Source organism: Girardinichthys multiradiatus, chromosome 13 (genome assembly GCF_021462225.1).
Source record: "Girardinichthys multiradiatus isolate DD_20200921_A chromosome 13, DD_fGirMul_XY1, whole genome shotgun sequence".
Lineage (NCBI taxonomy): Eukaryota > Metazoa > Chordata > Actinopteri > Cyprinodontiformes > Goodeidae > Girardinichthys > Girardinichthys multiradiatus.
Genome location: NC_061806.1, coordinates 11,753,287 through 11,773,842, shown reverse-complemented (window position 1 = coordinate 11,773,842; position 20,556 = coordinate 11,753,287). Strand labels below are relative to the sequence as shown.

Below are 20,556 nucleotides of genomic sequence, written 5' to 3'. Positions count from 1 at the left end.
GGACCCAAAGAAAACCCACATTGTATGGGGATAACTATGCCAAATCCCTGCAGAAAGACCCAATGCCTGTTTGCTGCAAGGCAACAGTACCAGCAGTTATGTCATAGTGCTTCCCCCGAAAAAAGCCAGTACGTCTTTGAAGTGTCAACCATGAATCTTTCCAGATTTTGTCATGTGATATCCACAAAGCCTCAGGGTATTTTACCACAATTTTATATCATAGCCCAATAGAAAGTAGAACTATGAGGTAGAAGGAAATTGAAGCATGGTTTACATTTTTTTAAGTGTGGCATGCTTAAGTTTTCGGCTTCATTTTTGAGGCAGTCACTGCTGCTTTTGTGTCTACTGGCTTTGCACATCTAGACTTAAAATTATTGCCCATTCTTCTTTGCAAAATAGCTTAACATACCAAATGGAAAGCCTATGTGAACCGGAATTTTTAGATCTCATTGCCACTTTCAATAGTTTTCAGATCCAGACTTTGACTGGGCCTTTCAAAGACTTCAGTACCCTTGAATGTAAAGTTTTTCAACTTGCTTCTGAAAGCTAGGGCCTTCACCATAGTTTCCGGTCTTCTTCAGCCTCTGACAAACCTCAGAGATTGCTTTGCAAATAGCTCCATCCATCTTTAGATCAATTCTGACCAGTTTTTCTGTAACTGCTAAAGTATCTCCACAGCATTACATTGACAACCAAAACATTTACTCTCCTTGCCTGAGTGCCTCTCTGATCAATGCTCTCCTTGCCTGACCTGTCATTCATGTTTTTGCAGGTTTGCAATCGTTCTACGGCCTTTCTATTTTCAGATGGATTAAACAGTGCTCAAGATGTTTGAAGCCTGTTTTATAACCCAACTGTGCTTTAAACTTGCCTTATTACTCAGTCTTCATAACGCTTGTTCACTATCGTTCTGTAACAAACCTCTGGTCTTCACAGCATAGCTGCGTTTATGCTGGCACTGAATTACACAAAAGGACTATTTACTAATTGGGTGAGAGGTGGTTGCACTGGATTATATGGGGGCTTAAATCAAATGCATAGAACATTGGATTTTTCTTGCAAAACCTTTTGAAATCTTAACATGCACCATTTTCTTTGCACTGTATGCATCACTGCTTTTTGAAAACCAAATCAAGAACTATTTCATGCAGGATTACCAGATCTGAGACTAGAATGCTTCTCCGGTGGTCCAGTTTCCCCTCCTTTACTGGCAGACAGCAACAAGAATGAAGAACATACATGAAAGGGTTGAAACATAACTTTATTTGTTTTGTACAGTATTTCCTCAACAATTTTAAATTTAATACAGTTTCGTTACATCTCTAATATCGTTGCAGTCTCCTGTATGCGTTATTTTTTTCCCTCCATGTTTTATGTTTGTGTGTCATGTTCAGCTGAAGTGTGTTAGTTTCTCGTCACTCATTCATACCGTCGGTAAAAGTCCAGTCGAGTCACAGTATAGCATGGTTAATTTGGAGCAAAAGAAAAGAGTCGACAAGCAAAGAGGAAACGAATACGAGAGAGAAATGAGAGGACCGGAAAAGAGGATGTATCAGGACTGGTTAGTGATGCCGTACAAATAGTACTTTACAAACGAGGAGCATTGTAAACATTTGCAGCATAGACGTTATTTGATTAAGCCAAGCCTGGCTTTAGATTTTCATAAAGACACCAACAGCGTCCAGGACGGAAGACAAGTTAGATCACTTTTTTTTTAAAGTGATTTTTGCTCATCACCACCTATTATTCTTTTATTTATTTTTTGCTTAATTCATCCTGTTACAAGTTCTACGGAGGCTTTTTTTCTCCACTTCTCAGAAGTGATTAGAATTGTATTTAAATCCCTGTCAATGTATCAGAACATACATAGCTAAATTATAACACTTTTCAATGTAAATTGCTGCACTTTTCCTGAATCCCAAATTCTAAAACTCAGAAAAAAAAAAAAAAAAATCACGCAATTTCATGTATGTAGGTACATGATTTCAATCACATGAGATCAGGCTCGTGTAGGTGGGCCTTTCCCCCTCTGGGTGCCGCCATCTCTGAGCTTTGATTGCAGTCTTCTGAATTAGATTAGATGGAGAATACGTAAAACTGGGCCTAAATTTGGGAGCAAACCGAAAGGGTTTTTCTCTCAGGGACTAAAAATGCGATGAGGATCACAAAACTTTGGTAAACTAACTGGCAGTGAGATTGGTGCCTGCATAAGTCTGCTATGATAGCCATTTCTATGCATATATTTGCATCATGTGTTATTACTGAAGTGCTGCGATATTCTACTTTTCGTCCAATGGGGTCCTCAACTTTAAAGAAAATGTTAAAGGTGGCACTGGTCTGAGCAGAAACCAGTGGTACGATTCCCTACATCTACAGCTTAGCTACATAGTGAAAACCACTACAAGAGCCACAGAAGGCGTCGCGTCAATGAAAAGAATGGATGAAAAACATCAGTTTTATGCTGTCAAGTCAGTCCCCCCTCCAGATAATTAGACATCATTGTTAAAGAATGCCACTTTAAGAAACTATGGCAAATAATGTAACTTGAAAGGTAAGGAAATAGAGCAGCAATGGTTTGCACAGAAACGTGCACATTCAAGTAAATAAAGATATAAGGAAATAATCTACAAGTCAAAGACAGAAACGTAAGATCCTCCAGTCTTTGTTGGTCGGATTGGCACTTTAGTGAGCAGGAGTGCATTTTGATTTTTAAGAAATATAAACATTTGTTTTCCTCGTTGATGCAATGATTTATGTTTTTTATATATATATATATATATTGCAATTCTGGCATTATTTTTGTAGGCCAAGCACAGAATTGGCCAGGAAACCAAAGGTCTAAATTCTGCTCTACACTTCTGTCGGGTAGAGGTAAGATGTTGCTTAATTCATGATTTGACTTTTCATGTCGGCCAGGAGCACTCGTATTATAAAACTCAGTAAAGATTTAATGGTACAGAATGGTGCAACACTGTAGAGGCATATGAGAAATCCAGTCAAAGGCTTATTTTCAGTCATGAGTGCCACTTTAATCTGGGGGTTTTGATGATGCCTTTGAAGCATTGTTTGTCCAGCCTGGACTAATAGGAACAACTTTGTAGGTATGTAGGTACATCAGTTTGAATTTATCGTGGGTTCATTCTCAGACGGGTGGCAACAGGTTGTAATGTTTAGGAACCAGGCCAATCAAGAAAGAAGCTCCTGTTCCAAACTCCACAACTTGAAGCTAGATGGAAATTTGCAGCTAGAAGACGTGTTGAAGCTTCCGAACTCAAGAACACACAATCAGCTGTTAAAAATGGTGGTGGCAGCATCATGCCAGGATCCTGGTGAACAGGGATAATAAAGACAGAGGAAAAACCTCCAAAATGTCCCACTTCATCTCAAATCAACATCTAGATGGTTAAAACCTGGACAATTGGGTATCCAAACTGACAATGATCACAAACCAAATGAAAATACAAGCCAACATTAAGCTTCTGGCATGGCCCCAGCTTCAACCCAGCAGAAAACATATGAAATATGCTTGAAAGCAAGGTCTTTGCTAGGAAACCAACCAGTTTAAATACATTTAGGATAAAATAAAAAGCATTCATATATTCAGCCAGCACTATGCCAAAAGTTTGGTCATGGCTTTTTCTGCAACCTGCTATGGGTAAGTTACTCAGATATAAGTGGTGGTGAGGGAGGGGATGTATACTTTTCAACCTGTAGACAGATTTCAGACTGCCTTCATTAGACAAAAATCTACTATAAACTGGAACTTGTAAAACAAATTGTGAAAAATTGTTGCCGTCATAAATCGCATCATCATTCCATAAACTCAAAAGCCCCAAAATTAACACGGCACCACGAGTGGATATAAACCTCCAACTGCAACTGTAATAATTTTTCCAATAACGTTTACCACTTTGGGTTTCAAAAAAAAAAGTCAAAATAATCCTTAGGAGATTGTTTTATTTGGTTACTTTAAAGAAACCTGATTGGGTTCATCTTCCATCCTTTACATTTGAGCACTTCAGTAATCCACAAAACAGCAGCTCCAGACTCTGGTTAGGACGTCCTCTTTGATCAAGTCCATGGACCTACTCCCTCACACAGCGCCCGTCAGTCATAAACTCACACGAGCACACTTCTACTTCATCTACAGCGCCTCAATGCTGACCAGTGATTGGCCTTATTAGAAGCAGAGCCAATCCGTGGTCAGCGTTAGCTCGGCTAATCTCAACCATCACAAGTCCTGTGGCTAGAAACAACTACAAGAATCCGCAGTTTGCTTTTCACATAAAGAAACTCTTCATTTTAGCAATTCAGCTCAACAAAAATATTAACTTATTACTACAGAAAAAAGTAACTAAGGATAAGGTTTGCACTCAGTCAATTTTTACCCCTTTAAGAAACTTAAGTTGTTTTTTTGTTTGGTTTTTTGTTTTTTTTAAATGGAAGCTAGTTTTTGCTTCTAGCCACTTGTCTGTGTGATGTGTGTTTCAGCTGATGTTGTATGCAAGTGTGCATGAAGTGTACGTAAAGATATATTTAATGCAAATACATCAAAATCCAAATATACGTCTATTTCCATACTTGAATTTTTGTTGCAGTTAGGCTTGTCACTTCTCTTCAGAGATATGTCCAAAACCTCCAGCTGTCAGACCCAAACAGAAGCAGCAGATGTTTTGCTAGCTGGGCAGAGGAGAGGCTATTTACATGAACACCACCCACACTTAACGCAACTGCCCCATGCAAAGTCATTAGCAGTTTTCATCTCCATTCCTCAAAGATAATAGTGATATCGAATGCCAGAGGCTATTTATCAAGTCTACCACTAAAGAAAACACCACCGTGGTCACTAAACTATCACTATTAACACCACCTAACGTTATCATGTTATACCCCAGCTTCTTCTTCGAACCCCAAAATGTTGTCAACAAGAAACACTTCGCAGTGCTTCACCTCCCCTTCTCTGTACCAACTAGTTGTGATTGGCCAGGGATCCTCTGTGACTGTAGGCAGGGTAATAGGACTCCATGCAGAGACCCCACCATACAACTGGAAACAGGGGGGGCATTTACACTGGGGGTTCAGTGGAACCACTAAACTAGGACATTTTCACTACTGCAAGAGGTTTTCCACCTTCTTTTTTAATTTCTGCAATCCATTAAATGCAGCCAGATATAAAAATAAGTTAGGTTTGCTGCTGCAGCAGACTCTGCTCCACCTTAAATCCTAAACTATGCCTTGTTTAATAGATCACTTTATAATTCAAATGTTATTAACACAGCACACAAATATAGGATATTCAAATATCCCACCCTCAAAAAAACGTGGATTTCTTTAAATGGTTAAAGAAAACTTCTAAACCTTTACCAGAATCCCAATCACAGTCCTTCCTAGGTTCCGTTTATTCCGTTACCCAAATCTCCCCATCTATCCCTTCCCCTTACAACCTTAAAGTCATCTTTAGCTTGGGCCGCAGGTTTAAACCAGCCCTAAGCCGAACAGTCGGGGCATCTCTTTGTAGAAACAAAACAAAAATAACTTCCATTTACAGAAGAAGAAAAATAGCTATAACGGAGAAGATAAATAAGGGTTAGAGGTAAATATTAAAAACTAAAAAAGGGGAAAAGGTTCTGCCTATTTTGAATTGCACAAAAATCAAGACTGACGTCATAAACTGGGCATACTTCGCCTCAAGTGGCCCCTGTTTGTGGACTGCGAGGGGGATGCATGGGTAATCCAAAAAACAGGAATGTCCCACTGGGACAGAAATTTAGATAAAGATCTTAACTACGGTTATTGCCGGTGACAGGATCTAAGAGCTATCAAACGGCAGGAAGAAATCCGGATGTGCACGTCGTACACCACTTTAGGGTCTCGGCTGATAAGTTCCCCGACTGGGTTATTAGTTTGTGAGAAATGCTCCCAATAGCCAAGAAAGAAAGAAATTTCTGCCCTGTGAGCTATTTGTCCACTGGAGGGAAATCATGGATGTAGAGGGTGGTTTCGGGGCTTAAGGGGGACGACAGTTTAAGCTTTCCTCCACAGAGCGGGTTTTTGTGTGTGTGCTTGGAGAGATCAGGCAAGGGAGCACAGTGGCATGACTCGGGCATCACGGGGCCTTCCACAAAATGGGGGAGTATACAGATGGGACAGGGGTAAGTGGTGTACTTAAGAAGACTTAGAGCTGGAAGCCCTCCATGGGAGCTTCTTGCTGAGGGAAAAGGAACTGCTGGTTGGCTTGGTCCACCTGAGGAGCTAGGCTGCTGTCTTCATCCTCCACACCAAAGTAGCGCTCGATTAGGTCAAATGCCTTCTGGTAGATCTCCTGGTTGTCGTGGCTCTGGAGGAACTCAATCTTGTCTAGTCCTGTAAAACAATAGAAATAAGCACAGTGATGAGCTTGAAACCTGTTTTTGACAATCAATTTCTTAATAATAATAATAATAATAATAATAATGTACAGACTGAGATCTCCCTACAGTACGGATTGAAATCATTTTTAATCGGCTGAGATATGAACTTAACTTTCATATTTCCTAAAATAAAACAGAAAATGCAACATTATAAACAGAGAGATATTAGCTGGTGGCCGGAATTGGTCGATTTAACACGAGATCGATCCTGATCAGCCAGGGAGAAACATTTTTCTGATTGGTGAACGAACCGTATATGGAAGTGCCGACAACCCTCTTAGGCTGGGAAGTTGTTACTGAGTGAAGAAGACTATTGTCATTATCAGAAAGGCTTAGAAATAAGGCGAGAGCAAGCACAAAAGCTATTAGAAGCTTTTGAAACCTAAACTAATATCTGTGGATAAATGTCGGTTGCTTTTTAAACGGGGGGCTCAACGTCAGCAGGTCACAGGAAACTAAATGTATTACAGGAAAATTGCTTCATTTCATCCTTTAGAACAGTTCAAATCTTTTCGTCGTGGAACATGATGGATTCGTACTTACTCTCCAGACACACAAAGACTGCTGTCAGCAGTTAGTAATGCTAGCCATGCTAATTTCTCATATGAGATGCTAACGAGTTTAAAATGTCAACTTTATTTTGTGTGTGTCTGAAATTATAAGCAAAATCCTGTTGAACTTCAGAGCGGGGCATTGCTGACGGCCATCTCACACACAGTTTGACAAAGCCTCTGATTCTAATAGAAAAGATCGATCACCATATAGAGCCTTCTTAAGGCTCCTGCAGAGACGCAGTCATTGAATGACAGGTTTTACAGTCTAACACATGACACTAATTCAGACTTCTCAAATATGAAGAGTACACAGCTATTATTATTTTCAAATGCTCTTGTAAAAAAAAGGAATAACTTGTAATTTTTTAGGTGAGCAAAATAAAAAAAGGTCGCAACCACCTCCCCCCTGACCTTCCTAGCGAGGTTGTGACAGCCTCACATCAGCTAACTTTTATAGTGGCAAGCCAACTTTGCGGGTCGAGGTGATGAAGTACGGTTTGCAGCTAGCTGCAGGATTTAAAAGTGTAAATGGACTGAATGTATGAAGCACGGTTCTAGTTATGACCACTTTACACTAAAAGCAACATTCACCCTATCACAGTCAATTGTTCACACATTCATCCACTGCTACACAGATCGGGAGGTCACCTGGGGTGGTGTGTACGCCCCTTCATCTGTAAAAGCTCATAGCTGTGAAGAGCATCGCCGTCTCCACCTGTGATTTCTGAATGACCACAGGGAGCTAAGAGGTGGATCATGTTTATGATGGTTTAAATTTAGGGTTGTGCAATTTTCTCAAATTTAGATTTCCCATTTCTGTTTAAACAATCACAAAAACAATGTAATTACCCAAATAAGAAGAGCGCCATAGTGCGCTGCCCCTATAACTTCCTATATGTGGAGAAGCCTGTATCAAACCCCAAATATCAAAACATTTGTTTTTGGGCTTTAACTGACGAACTAAACTCTTCCACTTCCTTCTGGTCCCTGTTTTAGTTAGTTCAGCTACAGAAGTCATTGAATGGACCAAACATTTCTTATGATGCGTTTTTTGAAATCAAATAAGGGATATTTTGCTATTCGGGGGATTTTTTGTAAATTCTTTAAATGTTATAAACTGAGGTGGGGGGAAAGAAAACAGGCTACAATGTAAAACATGAAATTCATGAAATATATATATATATATATATATATATATATATATATATATATATAAAAAGTACGGAAAGATCGAGAAATTTGTTTTGTAAGTGCAGTGTGCTCCTAAAGTCGACGAGTAATCTAGGCAATCATGATTTCAGTATTGAACAGAAGAATTGTGCTAATCTTTACAATAATTCAGCAGCATGAGTATATCCGTCATGTAAAGCAGTAAGTTGGACAGTGAAAAAAGCCCTGCATGCAGCATTATAAAGATTGCCGGTGGTCATATTTGTGTGTAGAGTACCGTAGGCTTCTTCGATGAGGCTGCAGTAAGGATTCACTCCGGTGCCGTTGTTCTCCTGCTTGGCCTCCTGCTCTCCCAGCCTCAGGATGTTTTCCAGCCCATTCAGAGCCACCTGAACAATCTTAGAGTCCATCACGGTCAGCAGATCACACAGGGGTTTGATGCAGCCCAGATTCACCAGATACCTGAATACAAACAGTAACACAAAGATGGTTAATATGGAAACATCTTTCAGATTAGGACTAAATATGATTTCTCTTGACGTTGAGTTTTAAAATACAGCCTCCTTCACTTCCATTTGTTATCTGTAAACTATTTCGTATCCAGGTACGTAATCACTGTCGATCACTTTATTTCTCTTGGTACTTTGCTGTTTTTTATATAACTTATTGGAAAAATGCACATACAAATCCCCAAATCTTGAAAATGATCCACGTTATGTGTATATTATTTACAGAAAGTGTTATATGACACTCCATTTCCATTTGGTTAGGATCCCTGAATAAACCTAAATAAATGAAGAGCTGAATATTTTTGGAGCCACATTTAAACCATGGGTATATGGACCTACTATCAACCTGCTTGTTATTAATAAAGAACTTATTAGCAGAAAATATAAGGCATGCTAAGAGCCTGCATGCTGTGGTATGAAACGCAGCACCCTGCTGTAAGTTAGCTTAAGTTGCCAGTTCACTTCCTGAACCATAGATTGCATCAAAACCAATTTCCCAACAGAAGGAAAGTGCTGACTGAGAAAAGAGAGGAAAACATGAACAAAAGCAGGCTTCACTATATCAAACTGGTAATTCATTGAACAGTGAAGACGGAGTGTAAAATATTTTATTTCAGTCTCACCTGATCTGTTCTGGTGTTCCTCCAGATGTAGCGTTGGTAATGGCCCAGGCAGCTTCTTTTCTGGTTCTGAATTCTGCTTTCTGCAAAATTTCAATGAGTACTGGAAAGATGTTGGCATCAATCACCGTCTAGAAAGGAATATACAATCAGTTCATGGTTAGGAGTCATGAAGCAAACCAGGCACACCTTACAGTGCTTGTTTCTTTAAGGCATGCCTGATTTCTGATTAACAGACAAATTTGGAATATTTAGGCTTGATGTATTAAATCAAGTGTCAAAATTACTGCCGTTACAGTGGAGCTGACTACCTACACCCTGATTAAAACAGCCCCGTCAATTAGGGTTGGGCGGTAATAGGGTATCAGTTTCAATGCCGTCATTAAAAAAAATAAAAGGAGATAAGGAAGAAATATAAGATAATTAAATCAATACATAAAAATGATTCTGTCCAGCAGCACTTATATGTGGTTGAATTTCCACAGTAGTGAGACGTTTGATAAAGTTTATGAACGTGACGTCGTCACATGACAGCGTGAAGGAGAGCGAGAGAGAGTAAGATGGCAAGTCGCACACCGAGTGACCTCGTCGCTAAGAAGAACACGACTTAAGCAGTCTGGCAATATTTCGGGTTCCCAGCAAATGAGAAGGGGGAGCCAGTAAATACTGATGAGGCAATATGTAAATTATGTAATAAAAAGGTGACTGCGAGAGACGGAAACACGTCGAACCTACGGACGCATCTCAGAGTTAACCATCCACTCACTGCTGCGAGGATGTTCAATAAGTGCAACCGTTTCAACACCTCCCACTGATAACGATGCAGGACCAAGACCAACCACAACTAAGTCCACCGCCACTTATACACAGCCGACAATAATAGGAGCCTTCGGGAAAACAACGAAGTACAAAAGGGACAGTGTCCGTTGGAAAACCTGCACAGATGCAGTGACAAAATACTTGGCGAAGGAAATGGTCTCTTTCCACAAGGTGGAGAAAAAAAGTCCTTTAAAGACATGGTAAAGGTCCTAGATGCCCAGTACGAGCTACCTGGATGGAAACATTTCTCACAAACAGCCGTCCCACATTTATATATTAAAGTTAGAGACGAGGTTCAAGTACTGCTGTCAGAGGCCGACAGTTATTCTTTAAAAACTGACATGTGGTCGTCTATTAACATGACTCCATATATGTCCCTGACTATCCACACCATTACACCTGAGTGGAAACTTGAATCCAAATGCCTCCAGACAACATATTTTCCTGAGAGTCATACGGCGGACAACCTTGCTGCAGCGCTCAGAGCTGCACTTCAGGACTGGCAACTTGACGAGAAAAAAACCTTTCAGCCATAACCACTGACAACGCCGCCAACATTTTGGCCGCAATCAGGTCCCTGGAGTGGCCGTGGCTTAACTGCTTCGGTCACAATCTAAACCTGGCTGTCACAAATGCATTGCAGGATAATAGGCAAAAAACCAAGCGCGCCCTCGGAGTGTGCCGTTGTATTGTCGGGGCATTTTCACACAGCTGGCAACGTAAAAGTGAACAACACAAGAAGCAAGTTGAGTTGGGACTCCCAGAACATAGTCTCATAACGGTAAGCAGAAATTTGTATCTAAATATCTGAATCTGTTATGTAGGCGATCTAAGAATAGAATCATATACATTAACAGGCTTATTTATTCATTCATTTATTAATTTATCCATTCATGCAATTGCTTATTCAGCTATTAATTCATTTGTTTATTAATTATTCCATCCATCGGCAGGACTGCGCAACTTGCTGGGGCTCCAAACTGGCAATGGTGGAGCGCGTCCTGGAGCAGGCCCAGGGGATCAGACGCGTCTTGTCTGACGACAGAAGGAGCAGCCTGTCCCTGACCTGGCAGAACACAGACGTCTTGAAAGCTGTTCACTGAAACCAGTCGGTGACTTCACTGATATTTTGTCAGGAGAACATTATGTGACCAGTTCTTCTATCCTCCCCATACTCCAGCTATGCAGGGACAATGTGTTGGCTGTGTCAGAAAACGACCTCCAGCTAACAAAGTCAATCAAAACTGGAATTCTACAAAAGCTAGAGGCCAAATATGAATCCGAATCAGTGCGTAAATTAATGCGAAAATGCACTATCCTCGACCCTCGTTACCGTGGAGGATATGAGACTGATGCCAAAATTGATGGGTGCTGGTGTGCTCAGGATGATGAGCAACCACACAACCCTTATGGCAAAGCTACATTTCTGGCCTCTCATGTTTCTCTCATCTCATTTTTACCAATCAGGTGACTGATGACATTTTTTGGATTCTTTTGTAAAGAATTGGGGAAACCATGTATTATTTCCCCTCCACTTCGCAGATATGCACCGATTTGTGTTGTGCCTATTACATAATCTTCCAATTAGATACACTGTGATATCAATGCCAAAATGTGTGAAAATGTTAAAAGGAGAGTGAATACCGCTGCAAGGTGCTTTAGGCGCACTGAAAAACAACTCTTAGCTGTGATTTTGAAAATGAAAATAGGTTTTGGTTAAATCTAATTTTCCTTAATAAATAAGTGATGGGAAAAACTTCCATCAAGACCTAAAACCTCAATCTAAGGGCTATGACCCGAGGATACCAGGAGGTTTCTCACAGGGCATTTCTGTATCAGTAATGTGTAAAAGTCACCTGTATTTGTGCTCGGTTTCCTGCTGTGATGTTGGAGATGGTCCAGCATGCTTCCTTACGAATAGACTCTTTAGGACTGCTGAGGAGGTGCAGCAGGCAGGGTAAAGCTGAGCAGTTCAAAACAACCTAAACACAACAAATAACCAGATGAACACTGTTTACCAAGTTTAACAAGCTGTAAGGGATCCACCAAATGTACATAAACCATTGACACTGAATGAAGCTCCAGGCAACAAGCAGTCAGTGTCTAAAATTGTATTTTTCCTGCTTTTAGAAGCTTGCTCAACAGACGCAGGAAGGTTTATGAAACAAACCTGTGTCTGAATGTCATCTCCAGTGACGATGTTTCCAACAGCTCTCAAGGCTGGAGAGGCCACCTTATAGTCAGTGTGCCTGTAGAGAGGACAGACTGTAACAGTTATAATCTGGAGAAGCTTTCGTAGCTCCAATTTAAACATGACAGAACAAACACGGTGAAGCCCAAACTTACATGAGCAGCTCCACGAGCCTCCTGCAGACACCGGAATCGATAACCGCCTGGATCTTGTCATTGGGGCCATCTGAGAGGTAGGACAGAGCCCAGCAGGCATCTGCCAGCAAGTCTGGGTCGCTGCTAAATAACAGCCTGGACAGCACAGGCAGACAGGGCGAAACCTAGACGGCACAAATGAATACAAGTTTCTGACCCGACATTATGTGAGCTCAGCGTTACCCAAGGCAAATCTAGCAGAGGTTGAGGGGAGCAGCAGATTGACAGCATCAGATTTCTGAACTTTCACTAAAACTGCAAGAGATTTTATTCTTAACCACTTCTAAACAGTACCGGAGACGTGCACAACATGTGGCTAATTGTAATACTTTTTAAAGGCAAAGATAAAATAAATATAAATTATAATCCTGTTTTCATTTGTTTGCCTTTTATTCAGGGAACCTACAAACTTTTCCATCTCTAAATTAAGTTTCCCTGACAAAAAATTCAAAACTCTTCCGACAGATTTTAGAACCCAAGTTGGGTTTTATGATCCTTATGTTCCACAAATAATCAAACAACCCAAGGTTATATATGGCTCTCGATTCTGGATCAGTGCATTTCTTCTTAGATCAGCACTTCTAAAACAATGATGGGATTATTTTACAATAAATACTGACTCTTTAAATCACAGTGATCTTTGACGTCTTTATATTGTTTATGTGGAAATGTCGATGTTTTGTCTGCATCTAATTCGGTCTTAGTTTAGGAACCATAAGTTCAGTTTTAACCCCTGATTTAAAGACCGAAACCAAACAAACCAAGCTGTGAGAATGTCAGTTTTACATTTTTGAATAAATTAAAGTTTACCTGTTAGTTCAGTATATTATAAACCAAAACAATAAGTGATTTTTGATGTTGCAAATCAAGGAGGCCATTCAACTAGAAATGTATGTAAAAAGATCCTCATTTTTGAGGAATGGAATTTTTACTTTTAGATAAGATGGGGAGCAGCTTCTGGAAACGTAAACATTTTCAATACCAACTTTAATTTCTACTTATGCAAATTTGGAAAACGCTAAAAATCAAACTCCAGACTCCAACTGTGAAGAACCAGGTTCATTTAGGTTCAGTGTAAATGTTACCTTTTCAAAAGCAGGTGGAGGATTTTTGCCTCTACAGAGATTAGAAAGAGCCCAAACTGCATTCCTCGTCATCGTCAGTCTAGTAGATTTGGTCAAAAGCCTAAAAAAACCCCAAAAAAAAACAGGAACGGGCAAAAAAACAAAACAATGTGAGATAACATCATGACAGAAATATGTCGCAGGCAGAAGCTTGTTTAGGCTTGGCCATGGAATGTCACAAAACTGAATATCAACTTACAACAACAGCGGCGTGAGGATGTTGCAGTTCAGCACATAGTCCCTGCACACTGCACTGTCCCCGGCTATATTACCCAAAGCCCACACAGCCTGAAGAACACACACCAAGGCAGTTCATCATTTACCAGAATATGAAACAGAAGGACCCTAACAGATACTGTGCATCAAGACAACAACATATTGTTCCATAATCTTAGATGAAAAACTGTTACTTGTTCTTGGACATCCTCGAAGTCTGAGTTAAGTAGTTCGATAAAGATGGGCACAGCTCCGGCCTCAATAACTGTCTTTGTCTGCAAGGATGTTCCTGATGCAATGTTGGTCAGGGCCCAGGCAGCTTCGAACTGCAGCGGCACACAAAGCAGAAAAACAACGCTATCTGGACTGAAAGAGTTAAATACTTGCAGGTATTCTGGGGTACAGTTCAATTTTTACATTTAAAATCATATCTATAGTTTTATGAGCTGACCTGTAGTGTGCAGTTGGTGCTCTTCTGCAGAAACTCCACGAACCTCTCCACAACACCCACTGTGTTTATAACTTCATCAATGGGTGGGTTGGGCTCTGAAAGGGACATATATTAAAATGCACATGTAGAGGTTTCTGTTTAAAATCAAAATGACAATCATGGCTGTTATCAGAACAACCACATAGTAGCTTTTCAATACATTAATCAACTGCATCCATGAATGTAACTATATATGTCACATTACATAAACAGGCTATAGAATAGAGAACTGGTGAAATGTCCAACATGAGTGTAAAAAGACTGCAGAGGTAAAGGGAGCATTTTGTCAATCAATAAGCACAGGGTGTTGCATATGAAAAATGTTGTTTGAGTTTTAATATAAAAAAATTATCCTGGCTCTCCAAACTGCAGCTCCACATTTATGACATCATGAAGAATCAGGTGATGATCTCCATATGGAAAAAGAAACATTTTGCTTTGCATAAAAGAAAAACGTTTTTTACATTCCCACATTGTAATATTCAGTTATTTGGAGCATTGTGACTAAAAAAAGCGCTTAAAAAGACATTTTAATTACTCTACACTCATGCAGTCTTATAGATGTCTCAACAAAGAAGAAACGCTGCATTAAAACACGACGACAATCCATTTTCAGTAATGTCGTGTACGCTAACTTCACACCTCGGATCAGCTGCCTTGGGGCAGTGAAACGTGGTATTCACATAAACCACATGTTTGAGACTGGACTAGTCATAAGAGGGCAGGGGTCCGCCTTGCTCTTGGCCCTTCTGGAACTTGCTGCTAGCTACGGGCTAGGACCAACTAATCTGGATTTATGCTAAATATGAGGACGTCAGGTAAGATTAACTGCTTAGAACTTTGAAATACATATTTCTGCTGGTATCAGAATGTTTGTCTAGAACCCTGTTGAACACACACACACCTCAGTACACACCTTTGGAAAGTAGTTTTCTGAACTTTTGCGTTGTAGCGAGCTGAAGCTCTGTGTCTTCTGAAAAAAGCATCTCAACCATGTCTCTGGTGATAACTCCTTCCTACAGGAGAACAAGCACAAGCATTCTGAGTAGCTGGTAACCTCAGCACTGCTCATTTTCTAACATCAACAGAAAAAACGTGAAAGAAACCAGCCAAATGAAACATTTCATGGAAAACCTCAAATCACTTTTGCTGCTCAAGAGACATTAGAAAAATAGTTACTCACTGTTGCTGGAGAGTTGAGGTATGAGTCCACCAGCGGACTCTCAAACATGACCTCCTCTTCATTGAGAACATCTACATTTCTCCTCTTGAAAAGCTGCAAAGAGCCACAGAAACACAACATGATCATGCTGAAGAAAGGCTATAAAATTGTATTTCTTCAGGAACAATAAAATAAATAGAGTGAAAAAGAATCTGCAGGGAACAACATACCTGCTGTTCGCGTTTTTGTTTTCTGAGTTGGATGCCCTCCTCTTCTCTCCTGCGCCTCATCTCCTCTGGATTCAGTGCTTTGTTCTTGTAGCGGTTCATCCTGTAGTTGTCCTTGGCCGGACTAGCGGATGGTTCTGATGGCCCAGAGAAACACAGATATGTGATTAAGACACTAGGCTGGGAAACAAATGCAAACAGTTTCCATATTGGAGATAAGCTCAATGAGGACACCATGTGTAAGAAAGTATGAATAAACATGTGACAGATTAAGTTTGCATTCATGCCCCTCTCTCATCTCTAATATTAGGTTGTGACGGGGAGAGCGCGTGCAGACACTTGTCTAAAAGCCTTGTAGAAATTAGCCTATAAAAAAAAAAAACACCCTAAAAATACACACATGAACATAACCTGTTCATCTAGCAGTAAAGAGTGTATTAAGAATGCATTTATTTAATGAATTTTAATTGCAAAGTTATCAGAGATTGGTGCCATGCAGGACAAGGTGCCCACTATCAAGTTTTTTTTGCTTTCATCCACCTGCACAAGCCAGCGAGTATATCCAGGAGTGCAAAATGAGAGCTGCTGGTTGCTCTAATTTTTCTACCAAGTTAGTTGGATTCTATTCTTTGTGACAACTGCTTGGCCTGTTAGCCGTTTGGGCAAGGTGGAACAAAAATAGCCCAGCTGGGAGCGCATGTCTGCACTGGAAATTCCCCATCCCACTGACAACATGGACAACTCTGGGGTACACAAAACAGAAGGGGGAAACCAGACTTGCATTTACTCATGGCATCATATAGCTAAACCTTTGACTTGCTTTAAAATTTCAAGTTTGTGTGCACCTTTTGAGGTTTCTGCCACCATTCTTTAAAAGACGTCAGAATTTTGATAAAAAGGAAATTCAGACCTATGATCAAACAAAATCCCTGGAATAAATTTGAAGATGCACACATTACAGCAGAAAATGTGCCTCACATTTTTATGTCATACCTTCCATTATTTTCTAGACTCAAACTTCCACCGTCTCAGTTCTGTAAAGCATGCAGTTCTTTATGCAAATGTCTTTTTAATAAACAGGAATGTTCCCTGTAAATTTATAAGACACATCTAAATTGGTAAGGCTTTAAAAAAATATGTAAAAAATGCAACAGAAGGAAGGACAATCGGATAACTAGATAAACGGAGGAATGGATATTAGGAAAATGGGATGATTGACAAATGGAAAACAAATGGACAGATGAACAGATGGATAGCATGTTTCAGGGGAACACAAATATTTTAGAATACTTATACAGACCTGTATACTAAATCCAATTTTTTTTTACCTTTTTCCAGACAGTGTGTAAACCCTGGCTATAGCATGATATGCAATTTCAGTTATGATGTTGAATATTAATTTAATCACCGTGAGGGAGCAACTAGCTCCCGACAGCAGCTGCATTTCGGTATTAGATGACCATTTAACACAATGACTAAATTGACTTCAGATCATATTTAAACAGTAAACAGACTGCACCAGTTGAATCATTCATAATAACCATTTACCAGAAATGGTTCCCCAAGGTAAAAACAAGAGACACCTGACGCAATGCTAGCGCTGTACTCCGACTTGTAGCATTATTAAATATGAGAACACAAAGAATATACTAGCAGTTTTTAAAATATATTACAGTTTTCAGATTATAGGCCTGAATCTGACTGAAAATCTATTTTAACCCGAGCCTCAATGATGTGCAACTGTGCGGGTTTCTGGAATGAGGCTGAATAACAGAGCTAAAGGCACCTAAGCTAACCTACAAGCTAACAAATCTCTGCCTTTTTGCCTTAACCACTACTCCGGTCAATTATATAAATACGCCGAGACGTTTAATTACTCCTGCAAAGTTAATGTGGCGCATTCACGGGTCAAACAACTTGTTTAAGCTGTGGTTAATAGGCCAAACTCATACATGTAAAAAACTTGATAACGTAATTCTCCAAGCTTAATTATACAGAAAAACAACAAATAGGGACAAACAAATGCAACAATAAAATTAGCGATAAGGAGCAAATTTCTTCACGAAAATGGTAAGAATTCTGGTTAAAAACTACGTCGGTCAATTTAAAGGTAAAACGCGTTGCTAACGTTGTTAGCACCTAGCCAAGTTTTCTCAAGTTAGCTTCTCAAGTTAGCACTCGTTATTTCCCGTTGTTAAAATGAAAAGTTTTCAGCGGTACTTGTATGTGCCAACTAGTTTAAAAGTATTATAAGACCGAACGGATAAATGGCAGCTCATTAAAGCCCAGATTAAAACGCGTAAAACAATTTCCAACTGCGTGCATGCGCTACATTCTTAGCTGCACAGCTAACGTGTTAGCTAAGTAGCTACACAAAAGTCATAGAATATTTTTTCTAATAATTACTTTGGACTACTCAGAATAAACTCCAATCAACCGAATACTTTTAGTTATGAAAACTACTTACCCATTATGGTGTTTATGTTTTAGGTATAGTAAGCTGTGAAGATGTTTATCAAGTTGAAATCCTTTTCTCCACTGCTAGCTTTCCAGAATTTGCTCCAGTAAGCAATATGTCTGCCGGAGACGGAAACGTTAAAAAAATAGTACCGACTGCTCGCCGCTAGAGGTCTCCCAAGTACCACAAACATTACATTTCACCCTCAGTGATGATTCACACATATACATATTTACAGATATAAGCACTTGTTTAGATGGTGTTTTCGTAGAGATTTCTTGTTCGTCAAATTGTTGTCATTTGTTGTTTGTTTCCATGTAGCCCACTGTAATGAACAAAATGTAAGCACCAAGTGACAATTTAAAAACAGTAGTTTGTTCTCATACATTGAAACAGGGGCTTTAATTGTCAAAAATACAATAGTATTCATTATTGTTATAAAGAAAATTAAAAATGTTTAATAGATCACAGCCTTTAATTGTATCACAAATAAATTTGCATTACAACTATTTTAGGGGTTCCTACATATTCTTTTATTTAAAAATTCCATAAGTCTCAGAGACTCAAATTTTCTGGGTTCGCAGTCCTTTTTTGACTGTTTAAAAAGAATAAATACAAAAGTTCACTCTGAATGTGTGGCAGATATTTATACAGTCGTAGCCTGCAAAAACAACCAACTGAAAAGAAGCGGATGGATAGACGGATTGACGAATGGACAGATGAATGGATACACCTTTTAGACCAATGGTCCTTAATCCTGGTATTCAGACTCCACTGTCCTTCATGTTTTAGGTGTTTCCCTGCTGCTACACACCTAAATTAAATGAATTGGTGATTGAAAGGCTTTTGCAGCACTTGATGGCATTCTGAGGTAAGTCACTCATTTGAGTCAAGTGTGCTGGAGCAGAGACACGTCTAAAACAATAAGGATAGTGGGCCCTGATTACCAGGATTGAGAACCACTGGTTTAGATAATGAGATATGGAATAAAATCTGGAAATACAGACATTTCCTTAAACTCTGTTTTCTTTTCCGTGCTTATGTAGATCTATTAAAATACTTAAATAAAAATGGCAGTCTTTACTTACGTTTCTGGAATGCACAGAAACCCCACAGTTCAAAACTTAACACATCTGTGTGATACAGTTCTTTTGTAATCTCCAGTGATTCTGTCGTCATCATCTTTGAGGCACAGTTGTTCTAACAATATACCCTACCCATCAAAACATGTTACACTGCATTAAAAAGGCAAGTGTTACCACTAGGTATTGTTGGATTTAGTGGTCGAAACCCACTTTGGTATGTAAATGTTATTTAATAGGATGAATTGTCGGAACAACAGTAATCTAAGATTCTTAGCGGAATTTCATACCATTCTGGCAAAATCACTTTGGAGTCTATGAGTTCCCAACGTAGCTCTTGACATGCAAGATTTGACAAGCTGTTTTCTAAATTTTTCCAAGTTCTTGCTGCAATATGCAGTCAAGGAACCATTTAAGACCAAAAAAGGCTCAGCGATGCTTACTGGGTTTGTGGCAGCACTATTGAATTAGTGCCAAAATCATGTTGTAGGTCCCCTGTCACGGTTTGCTGTTCTCCTGGGCTCAGGTTTTTATTTTAAAGTCTATGCACTGGGTGTCTGTGAATTGTTATTAAGGAAGAAGAGGATTTCTGTGTCCCAAAGATGTTCATGTTTTGTGTAAAATGTGTGTAGCAATCCAAGAACAAAGGCAAAAGACCTTGTGGAGATGCTGACTAAAGATGGTAAGACAATGTCTTTATCCACAGTGAAATGAGTCCTGTATCAACATAGGTTGAAAGGTCACAGAAAGGTATTAAAATAAGCCATTAGTCAAACAATGGTTGATATAAATGAGTTCGACCACACATGGTCACATTTTGCAGCATCCTCAGGTTAAAGTTCCTCACGCCTTCTGCTGTCTGTCCTGGTTAAAATACTACTATTTCAACTGTATCTGTATATCTCCCTTTAATTTCAAGATGCACAGTGAAAAGCCACGGGTCCCCAGCGTTTTTTTTTTTCCAATTGAAAGTGACAGAGTAATACAGGTGAGGGTGCATCTATGGTCGATTTGCTGGGAGCAAGAGGCGGTAAATTACTGCACTATGTTGTGATGCAGCAATGTCCTGTGACATGGGTCCCTAAGGGAGCCAGATATGCACCCAGAGAAAACTTTAGGGGGCAATGTTGCACAAATGAAAGAGAAAGTGACTTGTGTCACGCTAGATCTCTTCCTTGCTTGAAAGGGTGTGTGAGGTCAAATCAACTGTAGCATAACTGAGATTGTTTCTTTGCAGCCATGTGCAAACATTGTAAAGGATCTACTGTCCCTGACTGTAGCTGGATTGTGCTTGACTCAGCAAAGCATTAAGGCCTGAGCTTTCACTGCC

General features: G+C 39.7%; 1 protein-coding gene across 1 annotated transcript; it reads right to left on the bottom strand.

The window, feature by feature from the left end:
* Positions 1–1,242: 1,242 nt before the first annotated feature.
* On the bottom strand, positions 1,243–18,310 carry kpna6 (karyopherin alpha 6 (importin alpha 7)). The gene is made up of 14 exons (XM_047383710.1): positions 18,154–18,310; positions 15,690–15,823; positions 15,481–15,573; positions 15,214–15,313; positions 14,259–14,353; positions 14,002–14,133; positions 13,791–13,879; positions 13,553–13,652; positions 12,429–12,592; positions 12,253–12,331; positions 11,939–12,064; positions 9,267–9,394; positions 8,412–8,596; positions 1,243–6,363 (listed from the first exon to the last, which is right to left on the bottom strand). Exons 1-14 carry the CDS (start codon positions 18,155–18,157, stop codon positions 6,176–6,178), a joined length of 1,617 nt encoding a protein of 538 aa, XP_047239666.1. The 5' UTR covers positions 18,158–18,310; the 3' UTR covers positions 1,243–6,175.
* Positions 18,311–20,556: the final 2,246 nt, after the last annotated feature.